Source organism: Rana temporaria, chromosome 7 (genome assembly GCF_905171775.1).
Source record: "Rana temporaria chromosome 7, aRanTem1.1, whole genome shotgun sequence".
Lineage (NCBI taxonomy): Eukaryota > Metazoa > Chordata > Amphibia > Anura > Ranidae > Rana > Rana temporaria.
The window spans coordinates 168751895-168769426 of NC_053495.1; the positions used below are offsets into that span (position 1 = coordinate 168751895).

The 17532-nt window shown below is 44.5% G+C and overlaps 1 protein-coding gene across 3 annotated transcripts in view; it reads left to right on the forward strand.

Moving 5' to 3' along the window:
- RABGAP1L (RAB GTPase activating protein 1 like) overlaps positions 1-17532 on the forward strand; it is a 471992-nt gene that overhangs the window by 110785 nt on the left and 343675 nt on the right. For all 3 annotated transcript variants that reach the window (XM_040360398.1, XM_040360397.1, XM_040360396.1), the window contains exon 13: positions 16200-16353. In XM_040360398.1, coding sequence (XP_040216332.1) covers positions 16200-16353 — 154 coding nt within the window. The remainder of the gene's footprint in view (positions 1-16199; positions 16354-17532) is intronic.

Consider the following 17532-nt stretch of genomic DNA (forward strand, 5'->3'; position numbering starts at 1 on the left):
TCGTATCTTAGGCTGCATATTTACGCTGCCCGATAGGTGGCGCTTCCGTATAGTTATGCGAGGAATATGCTAATTAGGTATTTACGTCGATTCGGAAACGTACATCCGGCCGGCGCATTTTTTTACGTCGTTTACGTAAGGCTTAAAGTTACCCTTGCTATATGAGGCGTAGCTAATGTTAAGTATGGACGTCGTTCCCGCGCCGAGTTTTGAAAATTTGACGTCGTTTACGTAAGTCGTTCGCAAATAGGGCTGTACGTAAGTTACGTTCACGTCTAAAGCAATGACGACTTGCGGCGTAATTTCGAGCATGCGCACTGGGATTTTTTCACTAACAGCGCATTCGCCGTTCGTAAAATACGTCAAATACGTGGGGTCACTGTGAATTAACATAAAACACGCCCGCATCATCCCCATTTGAATTAGGCAGGCTTACGCCACCACACATACGTTACGCCGCTGTAACTAAGGGCGCAAGTTCTTTCTGCATACGGAGCTTGTGCCCTAAGTTACGGCGGCTTACCGTATCTGACAATTGCTACGCCGTGCCGGCAGATACTGCAAAGTATCTGAATCCGGCCCAATGTGATTGTCTGGATTTGTTTCCACATTTTGCCTCTCATAGTTGAGATATACCTATGGTGACAATTACAGGCCTCTCATCTTTTTAAGCGGGAGAACTTGCACAATTGGTGGCTGACTAAATACTTTTTTGCCCCACTGTAACCTAGCCTAGTAAGGTAAGGACCGCAAAAATCACAGAATTATTCACCAAAAAAAACATTTTTTTGACTTTATATACACATAAAGCAACAGTCTAGTTTTACAAATACGATTCCTGTCTGACTCGTGGTAAGTGTTATATTCACCAGGAAGGTGGAATTCTGCTTTACGTAAAAACCAGCAGTATGGCTGATTTCTTCCTTTTTCCTCAGATTCTGCATTCAGAGTATGGTAGGTATTTTATTTGGGAAGTGAATTAACACAACATTACAAAACGTCTTTGTTAATCACTGTGAGACTGAGCCTGCGGCGTGTGAAATGAAATCATATATTGAAGCATGTTCGCCGTTCTTTCACTTTGTCTTTTGATTAGATGTTAACTGAGTACTAACCTCCCCTGCAGCACACTCTGACTAATACATTGTTTATCACACCTGCACAATTAGATTTCCCTCTCACTTGTCTCTGTTCAGCAGGGATTGTCATTGGTTCTGAAATAAACACTTATTAATACTTTATTAATACATCAGGAACGTATGGCGTATGCTTTCTAGATAAAACAATTGGGAATATATTTTTGGAATTTCTTCTACATTTTAAAGGTGATGAATCTAAAAAGAGCAAATTACATTCCCTAAAACAGCAGCACACATACTGGGAGAGGGAGGGTCAAGGCAGCCATCAAGGTCCCAATGATTTCCCACCTTCCAGCTTGTACAGATAAGTTGATCACGAGCATGGATCTGAAGAAACAGCTAACGCTGTGAAACGCGTAATCCCATTGGCTGGCCTGGATTCCCACGTCACTTCCGGTGCGACGGCGGGACGCTGCGCTCCACGGTGAAGCGCACGCCGAATCTCTGTGGCCTTTCCGGTGTTCCTATCCCCGGACATCGAATATCATCAGCCTGCTGCTGCCCGCGATTTGGACACCCGCTAGTCGAGATCACCGAATGACTCCAGGCGCGCATCTTATCACCGATCATCTGCATCTCTCCATTCCGGTTCTGTGCCTACTATCTACCTCTGTTTGTGAGTAGGCATTGCACATGTATATTTATTTTATTTGTATTCTCCATTAAATTTGGGCTTATTGCACTTAGATTGGCGCATCTTGTCCCTTCTTCTTTGAAGCTTTTTTTACTTGCATTCTTAATTGCAGCAGCCCCCTAATACTTACCTGAGCCTCATCTCGATCGAGCAATGTCCACAAGAGCCTTGCCTCTCCATGGAATAGCACTTCTGGTTGGCTTTTGGCAGCAACGGGAGCCATTGGCTCCCACTGCCGTCAATCACAGCCACTGAGGCAATCGGGAGACAGAGCCGTGTGTAAATGGACACACAGAGCTGCTGCTCGGGAACATGCCTGCTTGGGTGCCCCCCAGAGCAAGCTGTTGGCTGTGGGGCCACCCAGCAGAAGGGAGGAGCCACCCGGTAGAAGGGAGGGGCCAGGAGCGCCAGTGTTCTGTCGAGAAGTGCCCCCTCCCATCGAATGGTGCCCGGAACGAACTGCACTGTACATCATGGCACAACTGCTGAATCGCCTATCAGCTAGGCTGACATAACCCATGGCGCATGCGCACATCGTAGGAGGTAGCTTTTGATGGGAGATACCATTTCACAGCCACATTTGAAACCTATACAAACAGCGGGGAAACCGTACCATCAGCACACTGTAAATCTGCCCCGCAACAGCAATGCACAATGTGAGAACTAGTCGCCCATCCCCCAAAGCCCCCCCCCCCCCCCCCGCCACTGTTTGTATAGGTTTTAATTGTGCCCGTGAAATGGTATCTCCCATCGAGAAATCTCCTACGATGTGCGCTTGCGCCCTTTTCACGTCACTCCAACTGATCGGCAACTCAGCTGGAGTGCGTCTCCGTCCTACGCATGCACGGGCACTTTTCGATAGGGGGCACTTCTCGACGGGAACACCGGCGTGGGAACCGAGAAGAGGACCTGGGCTGCTCTTTGCAAAACCATTGCACAGAGCAGGTAATTATAACATGTTTGTTATTTTTATTAGAATTTTTTTAAAACAAGGCTTTTATATCGCTTTAATGTGGAAATGTAAGCACGTACACCTATAACTGATGTATCCTTTTTACATGGATGCAAACTATTTTATCTGTTCGTTACTGGAAAAATACATTCACCCTTTTATTTGCCTCCTCCCAGCCTATCCAATGCCTCTGAAAAGGGACCCACTGTGGTTAGGTTTTCAGAAGGACATCAAGGGCTGCTGCATATGTGAAGAAGCCCTAAAAACTATAGGCAAAATCAAAAATGTTGAGATGCAATGGCTTGCGTGCCGAAATGACCATTTAAAGCGGAGTTTCACCCAAAAATGGAACTTCCGCTGTCCGGATTCCCCCCTCCTTTCCGGTAGGAGGGGGAAGCAGATACCTGTCTAATACAGGTATTTTCTCCCACTTCTGGCGATCTACGACATGTCCGGCCCCTCCTCGGTCCCTCCCCCCTGTTGTCTTCCGGTAGATGCACAGGTTCCAGAAGACAGCAGGGACCACTCAGAACGTGCAGCGCGACTTGTGCACGCGCAGTAGGGAACCAGCCTGTGAAGCTGGTGTCATTACTGATCACATGTGCAGCATAATGGCAGCTGAAGATTAAACAGAGGCCAAGATGGCAGCTTCCTTGGCTGAAAAGAATAGTTCTGCTGTAACTTCTATTTGTGTCTGCCTAAATACAAATTCATTTTTTGCTGTAAATGCTACTACTGTAGCTGTCCTGTCTATCTAACTACACCTTTTCTACAGGATGACAGCTGTGCTATGCGATTTTATTACAGAACATACATTGCCGCCCCTTTTTAACACTTTTCTGATGACTGAACATAAAATTGCGATCTCACTATAGTGGGTATTCTCCCGTGAGAAGGCATATACATATATATGTGTTTGTGCTGGGGGCACGCGGCACAGTGCACTCTTGGCACAGACAGGGCTCTCCGAGAGATTCTGATCTGTAGTCCTTTGAGATCTTTTGATGAAAAGGGCATTATAAATAAAATGTATTATTATTATGATTATTATTAATCATATTATGTCTCGTACTAATGAGTGAAAACCGCGAGGCTTGGGTTCCTCTATCACATGATCATTGTGATAGCCTCTGATTGGCTATTAAGAGTGATCAGTCACTGTACAGCCCACCCCTGTGTTTATTTTTTTTCCTCTGAATGGAGAGAAAGACCTACTGTATCTTTCTCCTTACTAGAAAAAAAAAATGTAAACTGACAAAAGTGTGCGTATAAAGAAATCAATAGCTAGATCTGGGTTTGATCTTGGCCGTTGTCCGGGTCATATTCCAAACCTGGGCTCAAAGGTCAGGTTATTTTAGGGAAAATTATTATTATTTTTTGGAGCATGTAAAGCATTACACTAGTGATCAACAGATCACTGGTGCAATGCAGGTCTCCAGCGGATGTACAGGCAAGCAGATACAATCTCACAGTATCGTGGTAGGTCATTGAAACTACAAGCTGACAGCCACAAAGGCTGCTGCACTTTGTAGTTTTCTTTATACAGGACAGTGGGAATGAGTCCCACTCAGCCACGTTTTTCCTTTTTTTTTTTTTTGTGACGATACTAGTATCGGTATCTGAACCGATACTGAGCATTTGTGCGAGTAATTGCACAAATGCTCCCGATGACTGACCCGATACTTGATCGGCGGCGAGTGGACTCTAGGCAGAGAGGGTGGGCGCCGTCAGTAGGCGGAGTGGGCCGCCTCAGTGGGCGGAGCGGGCAGACGGATTCAGTGGGTGGGTCTGGCGTCAGGCGGAGTAGGCGGGCAGCCTCAGTGGGTGGAGCGTTCGCCGTTATCTTGGCACACCCTGCATCTGGCCACAGTAAGCCAGCAGCTGACATCTTGTTACACCCAGCCCATGTAGTTCGGGCTGGGTATAACAAGATGTTTGCTGATACTTACTGATGTCGAGTGCAGGGTGTACCGAGGTGGGAGCTGCAGCATAGCATTTCCTCATGTAATTTATTGCTGCATTTCAGTGCCTGCCCATAAGCGCCAGCCACCTGTCAGTGCAATCAGTGCCCATAACTGCTGCCTATCAGTGCCATCTAACAGTGCCAGACACCTATCAGTGCTCATAACTGCTGCCCATAACTGCTGCCTATCAGTGCCAGCCACTTGTCTGTGCCATCAGTGCCCATAAGTGCCGCCTATCAGTGCCCATCAGTCAGTGCCACCTATCAGTCAGTGCCACCTATCAGTGCCCATCAGTCAATCTGTCACATGGCATTAAAAAAAGAATCAGTATCGGCGAGTACATGAAAAAAAGTATCGTAACTTGTACTCGGTCCTAAAAAAGTGGTATCGGGACAACCCCAATTGTGACACCTAGAGGGGGGGAGCAGATCCCTGCTAGCTGTCAGATCAGGGAAGTGCGGAGGCCGGTCTGTTTGTAACATCTTACACCCTGAAAATGGATGTAACGTGTTACAAAAGGTGGACTTACCAATTTTAAAAATTGTTTTTAAAAGGATATCAATGTCCGCATCGGTGTCGGGGTAAGATAAAAGAAAAGTAAAGTGCACACTATTGTTTCTAGGCCCTACTACGGGTTCAAACAGCAAATAACATACACATAGGTGGTATAGCTGCGATTGTTAGGAGCTGGAGAATTTATTTTATTTTAGGTTGTTACTTAGTGGTAGGTTATGATAATAACAAGAAATGTACAGCTAAATCTTTATTATTATTTTTTTTTTTTAACTGTTTTGTGACAATTTTCCTTTGCTAATAAAAAAAAAATCTGGAGCTATCCATTATCATTTACCACCAAATGAAAGCCCCATGTGTGCTGGAAAAAAAGGTATAATTCACCTGTATACACTACATCATGCATCCCTAAATGGTGGCCCGTGGTCAATGTCCGGCCTGCGTCGCTGTTCCATCCCCCCTGCCGAAGTCCCGCCATTTAGAGACCTTTTTTTTGTCTTTGCCGCCGTCACTGTTGAGAGTATCACAGCCAAGCAGAGAGGCAGGCTAGATCACAAGTCGGCAAAGCTACTAAGGATGCAGGGCAGGTGCAGGAGCTACAGGAGTAAACGCTTGAAGTTAACCAGCCGGTGACTGGTTGTTAGGATGCAGGGCGGTCCCAGCACCCAATAACCTGGAGAGTGAAGAGACAAGGCTTCAAGGGCTCTGTAGTGTGAATGGGGGGGGGCAGAGCTGCAGGGGCTGTAATGTAAATTGTGCGGAGACAGCTCGGGGGACTGCATTGATAAGTGAGGGGGAGACCGAGATAGGGGGTGGTAATGTGAATAGAGGGGCTTAGCTGCAGGGGCTGCAATGTAAATTGGGGGGACAGAGCTGGGGTGGGGGGACTGTAATGTGAATAGGAGGCAGGGCTGCAATGAAAATTGGGGGGACAGAGCTAGGGGGCAATAATGTGAATGGGGGACAGGGCTGCAATGTAAATGATTGGGGGGGGGGGGGGCAGAGTTTTAGGGGCTGTAATGCGAATGGGATGAATGAAGGTAAAAAAAAAAAAAAACTTCAGCCTTTAGAACCACTTTAAGTTTAGAGATTATTATTTTTTATTATTTTTTAGCAGTTTAAAGTTATGGGGTGTTGTTCTGTCAAACAAGGTGTCGTTGAAATGTGCTGTACCCTTTGACTATCATTCTACTTTGTTCAATGCTTTGATAATTTTGCCAGCGCAATTAGCTGGCAAATTTCAGAGCCTAGGATGTTATTTATTAAAACTAATGAGCTTGTTAAACCTTCACTCCTCTTTTCTGGAAATATGAAAGAGTCGCGCGTGGTCCTGTGCTGTACAGGCAGGACAATAATAGGTATAGAGGAAGAGCAATTAAAATGTTCTACATCTCAGCTTTTTGTTACCTTTTATAAGTGAACGAGTTATGAAAGCAGGCACTTCGATTTTTAGGATAGTCGTCGTCTTTTTATTTTTTTATTTTTTTTATATTTTTGTCCTGTATCCCTAAATGTTAATTCACACAACAGTGCTTGTGCTTTTATAGGGCTGTAGTATATATTTTTCTGTGATGTGTTGATTTGTGCACATTCGTTTTTCTGGGCTTAAGCACATTTGGTCACTTTTTTTGCATATTGGGTATTGCAGTGCTTTGTGACATTTAGCACTCTTAATGACCAATGACAGGGGGGTATTTACAGGTCCTTCTCAAAAAATTAGCATATTGTGATAAATTTCATTATTTTTTGTAATGTACTGATAAACATTACACTTTCATATATTTTAGATTCATTACACACAACTGAAGTAGTTCAAGCCTTTTATTGTTTTAATATTGATGATTTTGGCATACAGCTCATGAAAACCCAAAATTCCTATCTCAAAAAATTAGCATATCATGAAAAGGTTCTCTAAACAAGCTCTTAACCTAATCATCTGAATCAACTAATTAACTCTAAACACCTGCAAAAGATTCCTGAGGCTTTTAAAAACTCCCAGCCTGGTTCATTACTCCAAACCGCAATCATGGGTAAGACTGCCGACCTGACTGCTGTCCAGAAGGCCATCATTGACACCATCAAGCAAGAGGGTAAGACACAGAAAGAAATTTCTGAACGAATAGGCTGTTCCCAGAGTGCTGTATCAAGGCACCTCAGTGGGAAGTCTGTGGGAAGGAAAAAGTGTGGCAGAAAACGCTGCACAACGAGAAGAGGTGACCGGACCCTGAGGAAGATTGTGGAGAAGGACCGATTCCAGACCTTGGGGGACCTGCGGAAGCAGTGGACTTAGTCTGGAGTAGAAACATCCAGAGCCACCGTGTACAGGCGTGTGCAGGAAATGGGCTACAGGTGCCGCATTCCCCAGGTCAAGCCACTTTTGAACCAGAAACAGCGGCAGAAGCGCCTGACCTGGGCTACAGAGAAGCAACACTGGACTGTTGCTCAGTGGTCCAAAGTACTTTTTTCAGATGAAAGCAAATTTTGCATGTCATTCGGTAATCAAGGTGCCAGAGTCTGGAGGAAGACTGGGGAGAGGGAAATGCCAAAATGCCTGAAGTCCAGTGTCAAGTACCCACAGTCAGTGATGGTCTGGGGTGCCATGTCAGCTGCTGGTGTTGGTACACTGTGTTTTATCAAGGGCAGGGTGAATGCAGCTAGCTATCAGGAGATTTTGGAGCACTTCATGCTTCCATCTGCTGAAAATCTTTATGGAGATGAAGATTTCATTTTTCAGCACGACCTGGCACCTGCTCACAGTGCCAAAACCACTGGTAAATGGTTTACTGACCATGGTATTACTGTGCTCAATTGGCCTGCCAACTCTCCTGACCTGAACCCCATAGAGAATCTGTGGGATATTGGGAAGAGAAAGTTGAGAGAAGCAAGACCCAACACTCTGGATGAGCTTAAGGCCGCTACCAAAACATCCTGGGCCTCCATAACACCTCAGCAGTGCCACAGGCTGATTGCCTCCATGCCACGCCGCATTGAAGCAGTCATTTCTGCAAAAGGATTCCCGACCAAGTATTGAGTGCATAACTGAACATAATTATTTAAAGGTTGACTTTTTTTTTTAATTAAAAACACTTTTCTTTTATTGGTCGGATGAAATATGCTAATTTTTTGAGATATGAATTTTGGGTTTTCATGAGCTGTATGCCAAAATCATCAATATTAAAACAATAAAAGGCTTGAACTACTTGTGTGTAATGAATCTAAAATATATGAAAGTCTAATGTTTATCAGTACATTACAGAAAATAATGAACTTTATCACAATATGCTAATTTTTTGAGAAGGACCTGTATTACTTCAACAGACCACCAATGTGACACAGGCATTTCTTAAGGGGATGCACACTATAAATTGGAAGAAAAATTCAGTACAAGGAACAATTGTTCTACTTTCGTATAGTGTGTATACGACTTTCGAGATCCGATTCAGACTTTGCAAATTTATGAAGGGACAAACTCCAAAAAATGTATTGTAGGTGAACAAAATGATTTTCATTCAAGGTGTATCATTTAAAGTGATTGTAAAGTGGTGTGTTTTTTTTCTTTTTTTTGAGAATAATGAACTGCCCTGTGCAGTGGATTTGCACAGAGCAACCTGGATCCCCCTCTACTCAGGTCCCCCCAATGGTGCTCCTGGCCCCTCTCTTAGACCGAGTGCCCCACAGAAAGCACCTTGCTATGTGGGCACCTGAGCTGAGCTGCAGCTCTGTGTCCATTCAGACACAGAGCCACGTTTCGGCTCCGTCCCCTCTCTTTCCTGATTGGCTAACAGACTTTGACAACAATGGGAGCCAATGGCGCCACTGCTGTGCCTCAGCCAATCAGAAGGAGAGTCCTGGATGGCCAAGGCACTCGTGCACATTGCTGAATAGAGAGGGGCCTCAGGTAAGTATTAGGGGGGCTGAGTGGGGCTGCTGCACATTGAAGTTTTTTTTTATCTTGATGCATAGAATGCATTAAGATAAAAAAAACCTTCTGCCTTTAAAACCACTTTAACTATGTGTCTAACAAAGTGTAATGTGTGCAGCTTTTTCTTTGCCAACTGATGTTTTTTTTCTCCCTGCTGTGCAGAAGTCTGTGTGCGATTGGCCACAACTGCTCAAAATGATTGGCTGAAATCGGCTGCCAAATTCATGCTGTGTCCAATCGCAGCACAGGTCATCAGGGGTGACCTGTGTGGACCCGGATGCAACCCGATGACAGTATAACTACTGTGGGGGGGAGGGAAGTTAAAGAGACGTGTCATTTTGCACAATCGGGTCTTAAATAGGTAAAAAGGCAATGGGGTTGATTTACTAAAGACGAATAGACTGTGAACTTTGCAAGTGCAGTTGCATTAATTTCCCTCAGAGCTTATTGAATGTGGTAAGCTCTGCAGATTTCTATCATCTAATCATCGTGCTTTTTTTTTTTTTCTTGAACCTGGTTAAGTATTATTTACAAAGTGAAGCTTTGCCACATTCACTGAGCTCTGGGGTAACTTAGTGCAACTGTACCTGCAAAATGCACAGTCTATTTGCCTTTAGTAAATTAACTCCAGTATCCCTATAATGGTCAGCAACCTGCCCCTGGCTTCATTAACCAGCGAGTCACTGACCTGGAACAAACATGCAGGTGAGGCTTTCATGCTTCACTGGCTGCATGCTTGTTTTTAGTTACTGACTTATTCGGCAAGCATACAGGATTAGGAAAGGCCAACCAGAAATGGCTTCTAGATTTCTGTCTTTGCAGACTCCTTTAACCATGTAAGACCTGGACCTTTAGGCAGCTAAAGGACCTGGCCAGTTTTTGAGATTCGGTACTGCGTTGCTTTAACTGACAATTGCGCGGTCGTGCGATGTGGCTCCCAAACAAAATTGGCGTCCTTTTGTTCCTCACAAATAGAGCTTTCTTTTGGTGGAATTTGATCACCTCTGCGGTTTTTATTTTTTGCGCTATAAACAAAAATAGAGCGACAATTTTGAAAAAAATTCAATATTTTTAACTTTTTGCTATAATAAATATCCCCCCAAAATATATCAAAAAAATGTTTTTCTCAGTTTAGGCCGATACGTATTCTTCTACCTATTTTTGTTAAAAAAAAATCGCAATAAGCGTCTATCGATTGGTTTGCGCAAAATTTATAGCGTTTACGAAATAGGGGATAGTTTTATTGCATTTTTTTTTTTTTTTTACTACTAATGGCAGCGATCAGCTATTTTTTTTTTTGTGACTACGACATTATGGCGGACACTTCAGACAATTTTGACACATTTTTGGGACCATTGTAATTTTCACAGCAAAAAATGCATTAAAAATACATGGTTTACTGTGAAAATGACAATTGCAGTTTGGGAGTTAACCACAAGGGGGCGCTGAAGGGGTTAAGTGTGACCTCATCTGTGTTTCTAACTGTAGGGGGGGTGTGGCTGTAGGTGTGAAGTCATTGATTGTGTTTCCCTATATAAGGGAACACACGATCAATGACGACGCCACAGTGAAGAACGGGGAAGCTGTGTTTACACACAGCTCTCCCCGTTCTTCAGCTCTGGGGACCGATCGCGGGACTCCATCGGCGACCCCACGGCTGGCCTTAAAGGGCCACTTACAGGTACGTGGATGTGCCCAGCCGTGCCATTCTGCCGACGTATATATCGGCGTGAGGGGGTCCTTAAGTGGTTAAAACAGTTGAACAGTTCACTTTGAGTGAACACCGATACTCCGCTCTCCGGCAAGGGAGTGGCATTATTACGTTTGACCCCAAGAAGTACAGCATAATTGGCGCCTATAGCTGAGCTGAGAAGACCCTGAAACTGAGCTGCAGGACGATGGTCAAGACCATACATCGGTTTGACGGGGGCGGGTGCCCGGGTGACCTCGAACTCGGACAGTCTTTTGTGGCCATGCACCTGCACGGATGCCAAATTGAGAGCCGTGGTTATGTTCGAGCAACTGCTGCGTCCTAATTGGTGCATCAGTGGGACTGCCAGCATGGGGATGCACCTGTGCCTTCCTGTGCGGGTGAACAAGGCCTTTGCATAGGCTGTAGTACGCCCTGTGTGAACAAGGCCTTAATGTGTGTTTATGGACAATATAGAGTAGCATTCCTTGTCTATATACGGGATGTAATTCTGTCAGAAAAAACATAATTTTTACATGTATAGTAATTTTTCTGAATACGTATCTAATTTACCTATTTATGGTACAGTAGATGCATTTTGGCTTCACTAGACAGCCATAGCGGTGGTGTCTGGTAACCGAGTATACACAGAGAGCTGTTGTGAGGGGAGAATTTTGGGGCGGCAGCATGCACCCATTTTTTATCCCCTTTTCCACGCTCCATTTTCCTGCATTATATTTACTAAAGCTTTCCCAAGGACATGACGCTAGATATTGAGACACGCTATAAACAAGTGAAGTCTGATTTTGTTCTTGGCCTTAATGCTCCTAGTTTCCATGGGGACCGTATGAGTTTACAGCCACGTTGAAAAACTTTTGCAGAACAGATTATTAACACAGAGTAGATTTGTTTGAACATTCTGCCATTTACCACAAATCATTTGTCTGCATCTGCTGTACAACTTGCAAGTCTCAGTGGAAAATCTGTAATTATGGTTCGTTAACACATCGCCAACTGAGGTAAACGCTTTGCAGTCACTGGCCATCGATGGCACATTTGTTTTTACATAGCGCATCTGTCCCCAAAATGGCCGCCCGAGTCATTAATCCCCTCACAGAAAGCTTCCTCATCTTTTGGGTGAGGCGAAAACCTTTTTAGTTTCTCATTTTTTAATGCAGCTTTAAGTCTAGTCTGCCTGAAAGAAAATGAAATGTCAATATGATTTATAAAACTATTAGAAGACGTTCTGGTGCTGCCCAGGTGTACGAGGACGGAAATAGCTGTGGGCCTTATTTAAAGATCTCTGCTGAGGTACAGATCAAGAATGCTGAAGGCTACAGTGCGTTCGCTGTTCACACTGAGCTCTGTCTCTTTCTGAAATGTGTTTCTGAGTTCGCTGAAAATATTCACCAACGTAAACGGATTACATGGAGATGTAAAAAGTAATTCCATTATTAAAAAAAGCGGTATTAAATCCAAAACCAAAACAAATATATAGCAGCTTACTATACCTTAAATGTGGTGGCTGCATTGGTTTTCTTTTTTAGGCTTCCACCCCACTCTGTTTTCACCTGGTGATCTGCCCAGTAACACACCACCTGTATTAGAGTGCCCCCACTCTGGATGAAGGAGCACAGGGAACACCTTAACCACTCCACTTCTAAGGCCCTAAGGATCACTCTGTTGATCCCCGCTGAGCCGGCAGATGACAGGTCTGTCTCAGCACACTGTGCCGAGACGGACCAGTCAGATCTCTGCTCTTCTCTATGGGGGATTGGATGAAAACAAACCGTCTGTTTTCATTTGATCTGATCCGCCAGACGGATGCAAAATAGGGTTTGCATCTGTCACATTTTAGCTGAGCGGATTGGAATGGGGCTGATTGGGTGTCAGCGGGCATGTCACCGCTGACATCCGGCGCTTCATATAGGTACATGGAGCGCCCATTCAGATCCGCCTGAAAAAACGGATCTGAACGTGTGAAAGGGGCCTAAGGGTAAAACAAATCCTAAAGCGGGAGTTCACCCGAAAAAACATTTTTAACAGTAGATTGGGCCTAATTACGGGAAGCAGAATCGGGTGTTTTGATTAAAATCAATGCAGTACTTACCTTTTTTGAGACAGATGTTCTCCCTTCGCTTCCGGGTATGGTCTTCGGGACTGGGCGTTCCTATTTGATTAACAGCCTTCCGACGGTCGTATACAGTGCGTCACGAGTTGCCGAACGTCGGTGTGGCGCTATACGGCGCCTGCTCACCGACGTTCGGCTACTTTCGGAAACTGGTGACGCGCTGTATGCGACGGTCGGAAGGCTGTCAATCAAATAGGAACGCCCAGTCCCGCAGCCCATACCCGGAAGCGGCGGGAGAACATATATCTCAAAAAAGGTAAGTACTGCATTGATTTTAATCAAAACACCCGATTCTGCTTCACGTAATTAGGCCCAATCTACTGTTAAAAATTGATTTTTGGGTGAACCTCCACTTTAATGACTAAGCACAATTTTGCAATTTTGCCATGTGTTAGTAAAAGTGTACATATCATCACAACTACTTTGTACAATCAGGTGGATTATACCTTGTTTTTTTCAGGGCAAATTGTGCTTTTATTTGCTAGTAAATGGTTATGGATGGCTCCTGATTTTATATAATTTTTTTATTATTATCAAAGGAAAACTGGTCCAAAGTAGGAAAAAAATGTAATATATATATATTTTTTTATTTAGATGTGTTTTTTTGTTACTACCATAACCGACCTGTAAAGAACAACCCAAAATAAAATCTCCTGCTCCTAACGATCGCAGCAATACCACATATGTGTATGTCAGTTGTTTGTACCTGTAGTACAGCCCAAAAATAATAGTGCCAATTTAGCTTTTTTTTTTTTTTTCCTACCTAAAACACACTGGCACTGATGCTAATAGAGACAAATAAATCCTGCCCAAAATATACTGACCCTGACCTTTGATCATAACCTTGACCCATACACTAACACTGGCACTGACCTAGATCAGACCTTGATCTAGGTACTTTTTTCTTAATTTTTTTTTTTTTGTTAATTTCTTTACACAGAAAGAGAGAAACCCAGGGGCGGGCTTCACAGTGACTGTTCACTGGTAGCCAAGCAGAGGCTACCACAGCGATCAGGTGACCCAGAAGTATGAGATCCAGGTCCCGATTGTTGGTACGGGGCCCAGGCCCAGGGCTCTTGGTGAGACCCTAGTCTCTGTGCTGGGAATGATGCACTGTGCCCTCCCAACACAAAGGGAGATATGCATATATACGGCCTCCCAAAAGCCCAGTGCGTTGGGGCCGCATATGTGTTACGTCGGCGGGATCGGGGTTAATGTAGGAGGAGTGGCATATAAGGCAGGCCATACGTTATGCAATTTTCTTTCCTGCAACCACAGGGTGGAAGGGAAGAAAATTGTCCGATTCCCCTATCAACACAGTCAATAGATCGACTTCAGTACTATTTATTACCCTGTCCATAGATGGATGGAAATTCTCCTGGTTCCTATGGAACTAGACGAATTTCTACCCGTCTGGGGTTGGCTTAAGGCTGGCCATACATGAGACTTATTTTTTTTTTTTTTAACCAGCAGGTTAAATGAAAAAAATAAATCGCTAAATTCCCGCTTAAAGGAACACTAAAGGCAGATCTTTTTTTTTTTTTTTTTTTTTTTTTTTTTTTTTTAAATAACAAGCATGTTATACTTACCTCCACTGTGCAGCTCGTTTTGCACAGAGTGTCCCTGAATCCAGTCTTCTGGGGTCCCTCGGTGGCTGTCTCGGCTCCTCCTCACAAAAGCTTTCCACCTTCATGCGAGCTCGCATGGTGGAAAGCTTTTGCGAGCGCGCTCCCGTGATACAGCGGCGGGTATAGCCGCCGACTGTATCACTCGGCCCCGCCCCCCGGCGTGCCGCATCATCCGCTGTGATTGACAGCAGCGCCAGCCAATGGCTGCGCTGCTATCAATCCGTTCAGCCTAGCCAATCAACGGCCAGGCTGGGAACCGAAGAGGATCACGTGGACGCGCGCGGGACTTTCGAGGGGTCAGGTAAGTAAAACGGGGGTTCGGGTGGTGGGGGGGGGGTGGGCGTTACCGTCGGATGTTTCTTCACCTTAATGCATAGGATGCATTAAGGTTAAAATACATTTACCTTTACAGCCCCTTTTAAGCCTGGTAAACAAGGACAGAATACAGACTTTTATGGACTGCTTCGCCAGAAACCAGCCAACATTCGGCCCGAGTGTACGACAGCCTTTCTGATAGAATCTGGGCCAAATGTCCTGGTTTCATTCGAAAGGGCTTCCTGAAAAAAAAAGCAGCCGATCGTTATCTGGTCAGCGGGGGTGTGCAGTCCCTCTATCAAGTTTAAAAATGTATCAAAATTGCACTTGAACAAATTTAAATAATGCATCAAAAACGCACTGGACCCCATCGGAAAAAAAGAAGAAAGCACCTGTAATGCATCCATAAACGCAAAAAAATACACTGGAACACATTAAAAACTCACCAGCAGAAACGCATCTGGAATGGATCTGGAGTGCTTTTTTGTGCTGTGAGCTGACCTTAAGCCTAGGTTCACACTGCTGCGAATTCAAAATCGCGGTAAAATGCGCGATTTTACCGTGATTTCGCGGCTGCGATTTTGCCGCGATTTCGGCCGCAATTTAATGTAAATCGTGGCCCGAAATCGCAAAAAGTAGTACAGGAACTACTTTTTGAAATCGCAGATGCGGCGTCGCACTGATTAGGACAGTGCCATTGCCGACAATTGCCACCGATTTGAGATGCGATTTGACATGTCAAATCGCATCTCAAATCGTTCCAAATCGTACCCAGTGTGAACCAGGGCTCAATCCTAGATGCTGATTGGTTACTATGCACAGCTGCATCAGTTTTTATTGCATCTCCCCCCCCCCCCCATAGTGGCAATCGTATTTTGACAGCTGGAATGCAATGCACTGAGATCCATATTTTATGTCACCTGTATGTTATAAGCGCTTTTAACCCGCAGCAAATATTTTTTTTACCCAAATCCAATCATTTTGTGTGTTAATGTTACTATGAAAACCATTGGAACAGCTGAATCCTCCAGCTTTGTACTGTATACCATGGAGTGTTGGATTACTTGCACAGCGATAAGACTGTATGTTATCTAGCGGAGTAAAGCAGCCGCTCTGCTGTAGTTTGAAGTCCAGCAGCGATCTGACTTGATGTTTAATTTGTGATATTTATACTGCGGGTTTGTATAATCCTTTTGGATTAATACACTGGAATATTTACTTTGCCCTGGAAAGCTGCACATATTTTTAGCAGTGTTTGTTTACCTTGAAGCCCTTCTTCTACCAAACTTCAGCTCCTTTGTCATCATGCAGGCACAGCAATCTGAGCGTCAGGCCAAAGGGACTGTCATCACTGGTGAAGCGAGGGGGAGTACCCGAGGCGTTAAGAGCAGAAGTTTGGCAACTACTCGCTGGCTGTCATGAGGATCAAGAAATGTTGGACAAGTACAAGAACCTCATCATAAAAGTAGGAGCGCTTTAAAATGTATTTTTCATGTGCGTTATGCTGCTGTTATGATGGTCATACATGCTTCAAATTTATTATCCAATCAATGAGTTTCAATAAAAACTATCAAATCCGGAACGGAATGAATAGCCATAACTTCCCGTCTGATCTGTTTAGACTCAGATTAAGATTGGATTTAATCAAACTGAGTCGATCGGCGAGGGCTGAAATGTATCCATTGTTTTGCATCAGTTGGCAGTGAATCAGTCATAAATGTAATCGTATTTCAAGGTTGCCTGGTGGAAACGGCGATATGACTAATAACGTATGATCATAATCTCCAAGCATGGATTGAAGTCCACTTTTCTGTATATGGCGGCATATCAATCAATTTTGTAGACGACTGTGAGTTTGTTAATCCTATTGGGATGGATCAATCATTTATTGAAGCGTGTATGGCCACCGTTCGTTTATTGGGTATTTCATTTTTGTGAATACGTTTGGCACCTAAACAGTCTTTTAGGCCCATTTCACACTGGGCATGTGAGGTGCGGTGGCGGTATAGCGGCGTGATTTTTAGCGCCGCTATACCGTCGTAGCTATACCACGCAGTTGCTGCAAATTTGTCAGCTGCACATCCATGATGCAAATCTCCCGTTTCACCAGAGGCGGCTCTAGGCTTTGTGAGGCCTTAGGCAAAACTTAGACATGAGGCCCCCACTCGCGTCTATAATGGGAAAAATAATTCAAGCAAGAAAAATGGCTGCAGAAAATGCACGGATCTATCACACAGGTGATCAGCACCACTTCCAGGGCACCCTCCTCACCCATCAGACATATTCAGCCAAAGCAAGAGGGGGAAGGGAGGGGGAGGTGAGAAAGAGAAAGGGGTAATAGAGAGAGCTGATGACGCTGACATTAGTATTGTTCACAGGCAAATTAGGCAGCCGTGAGGCACCTGTGAGTGTAAGGCCTTAGGCGACCGCCTAATTAGAGAGCCGCCTCTGCGTTCCACCACATCCCAAAGGTGCGCTATTGGATTGGGATCTGGTGACTGTGGAAGTCATTGGAGTACAGTGACCTCACTGTCCTGTTAAAGAAACCAGTGGTGAGATGATTTGAGCTTTGTGACATGGAGCATTATCCTGCTGGAAGGAGCCATCAGAAGATGGGTACACTGTAGTCATAAAGGGATGGACA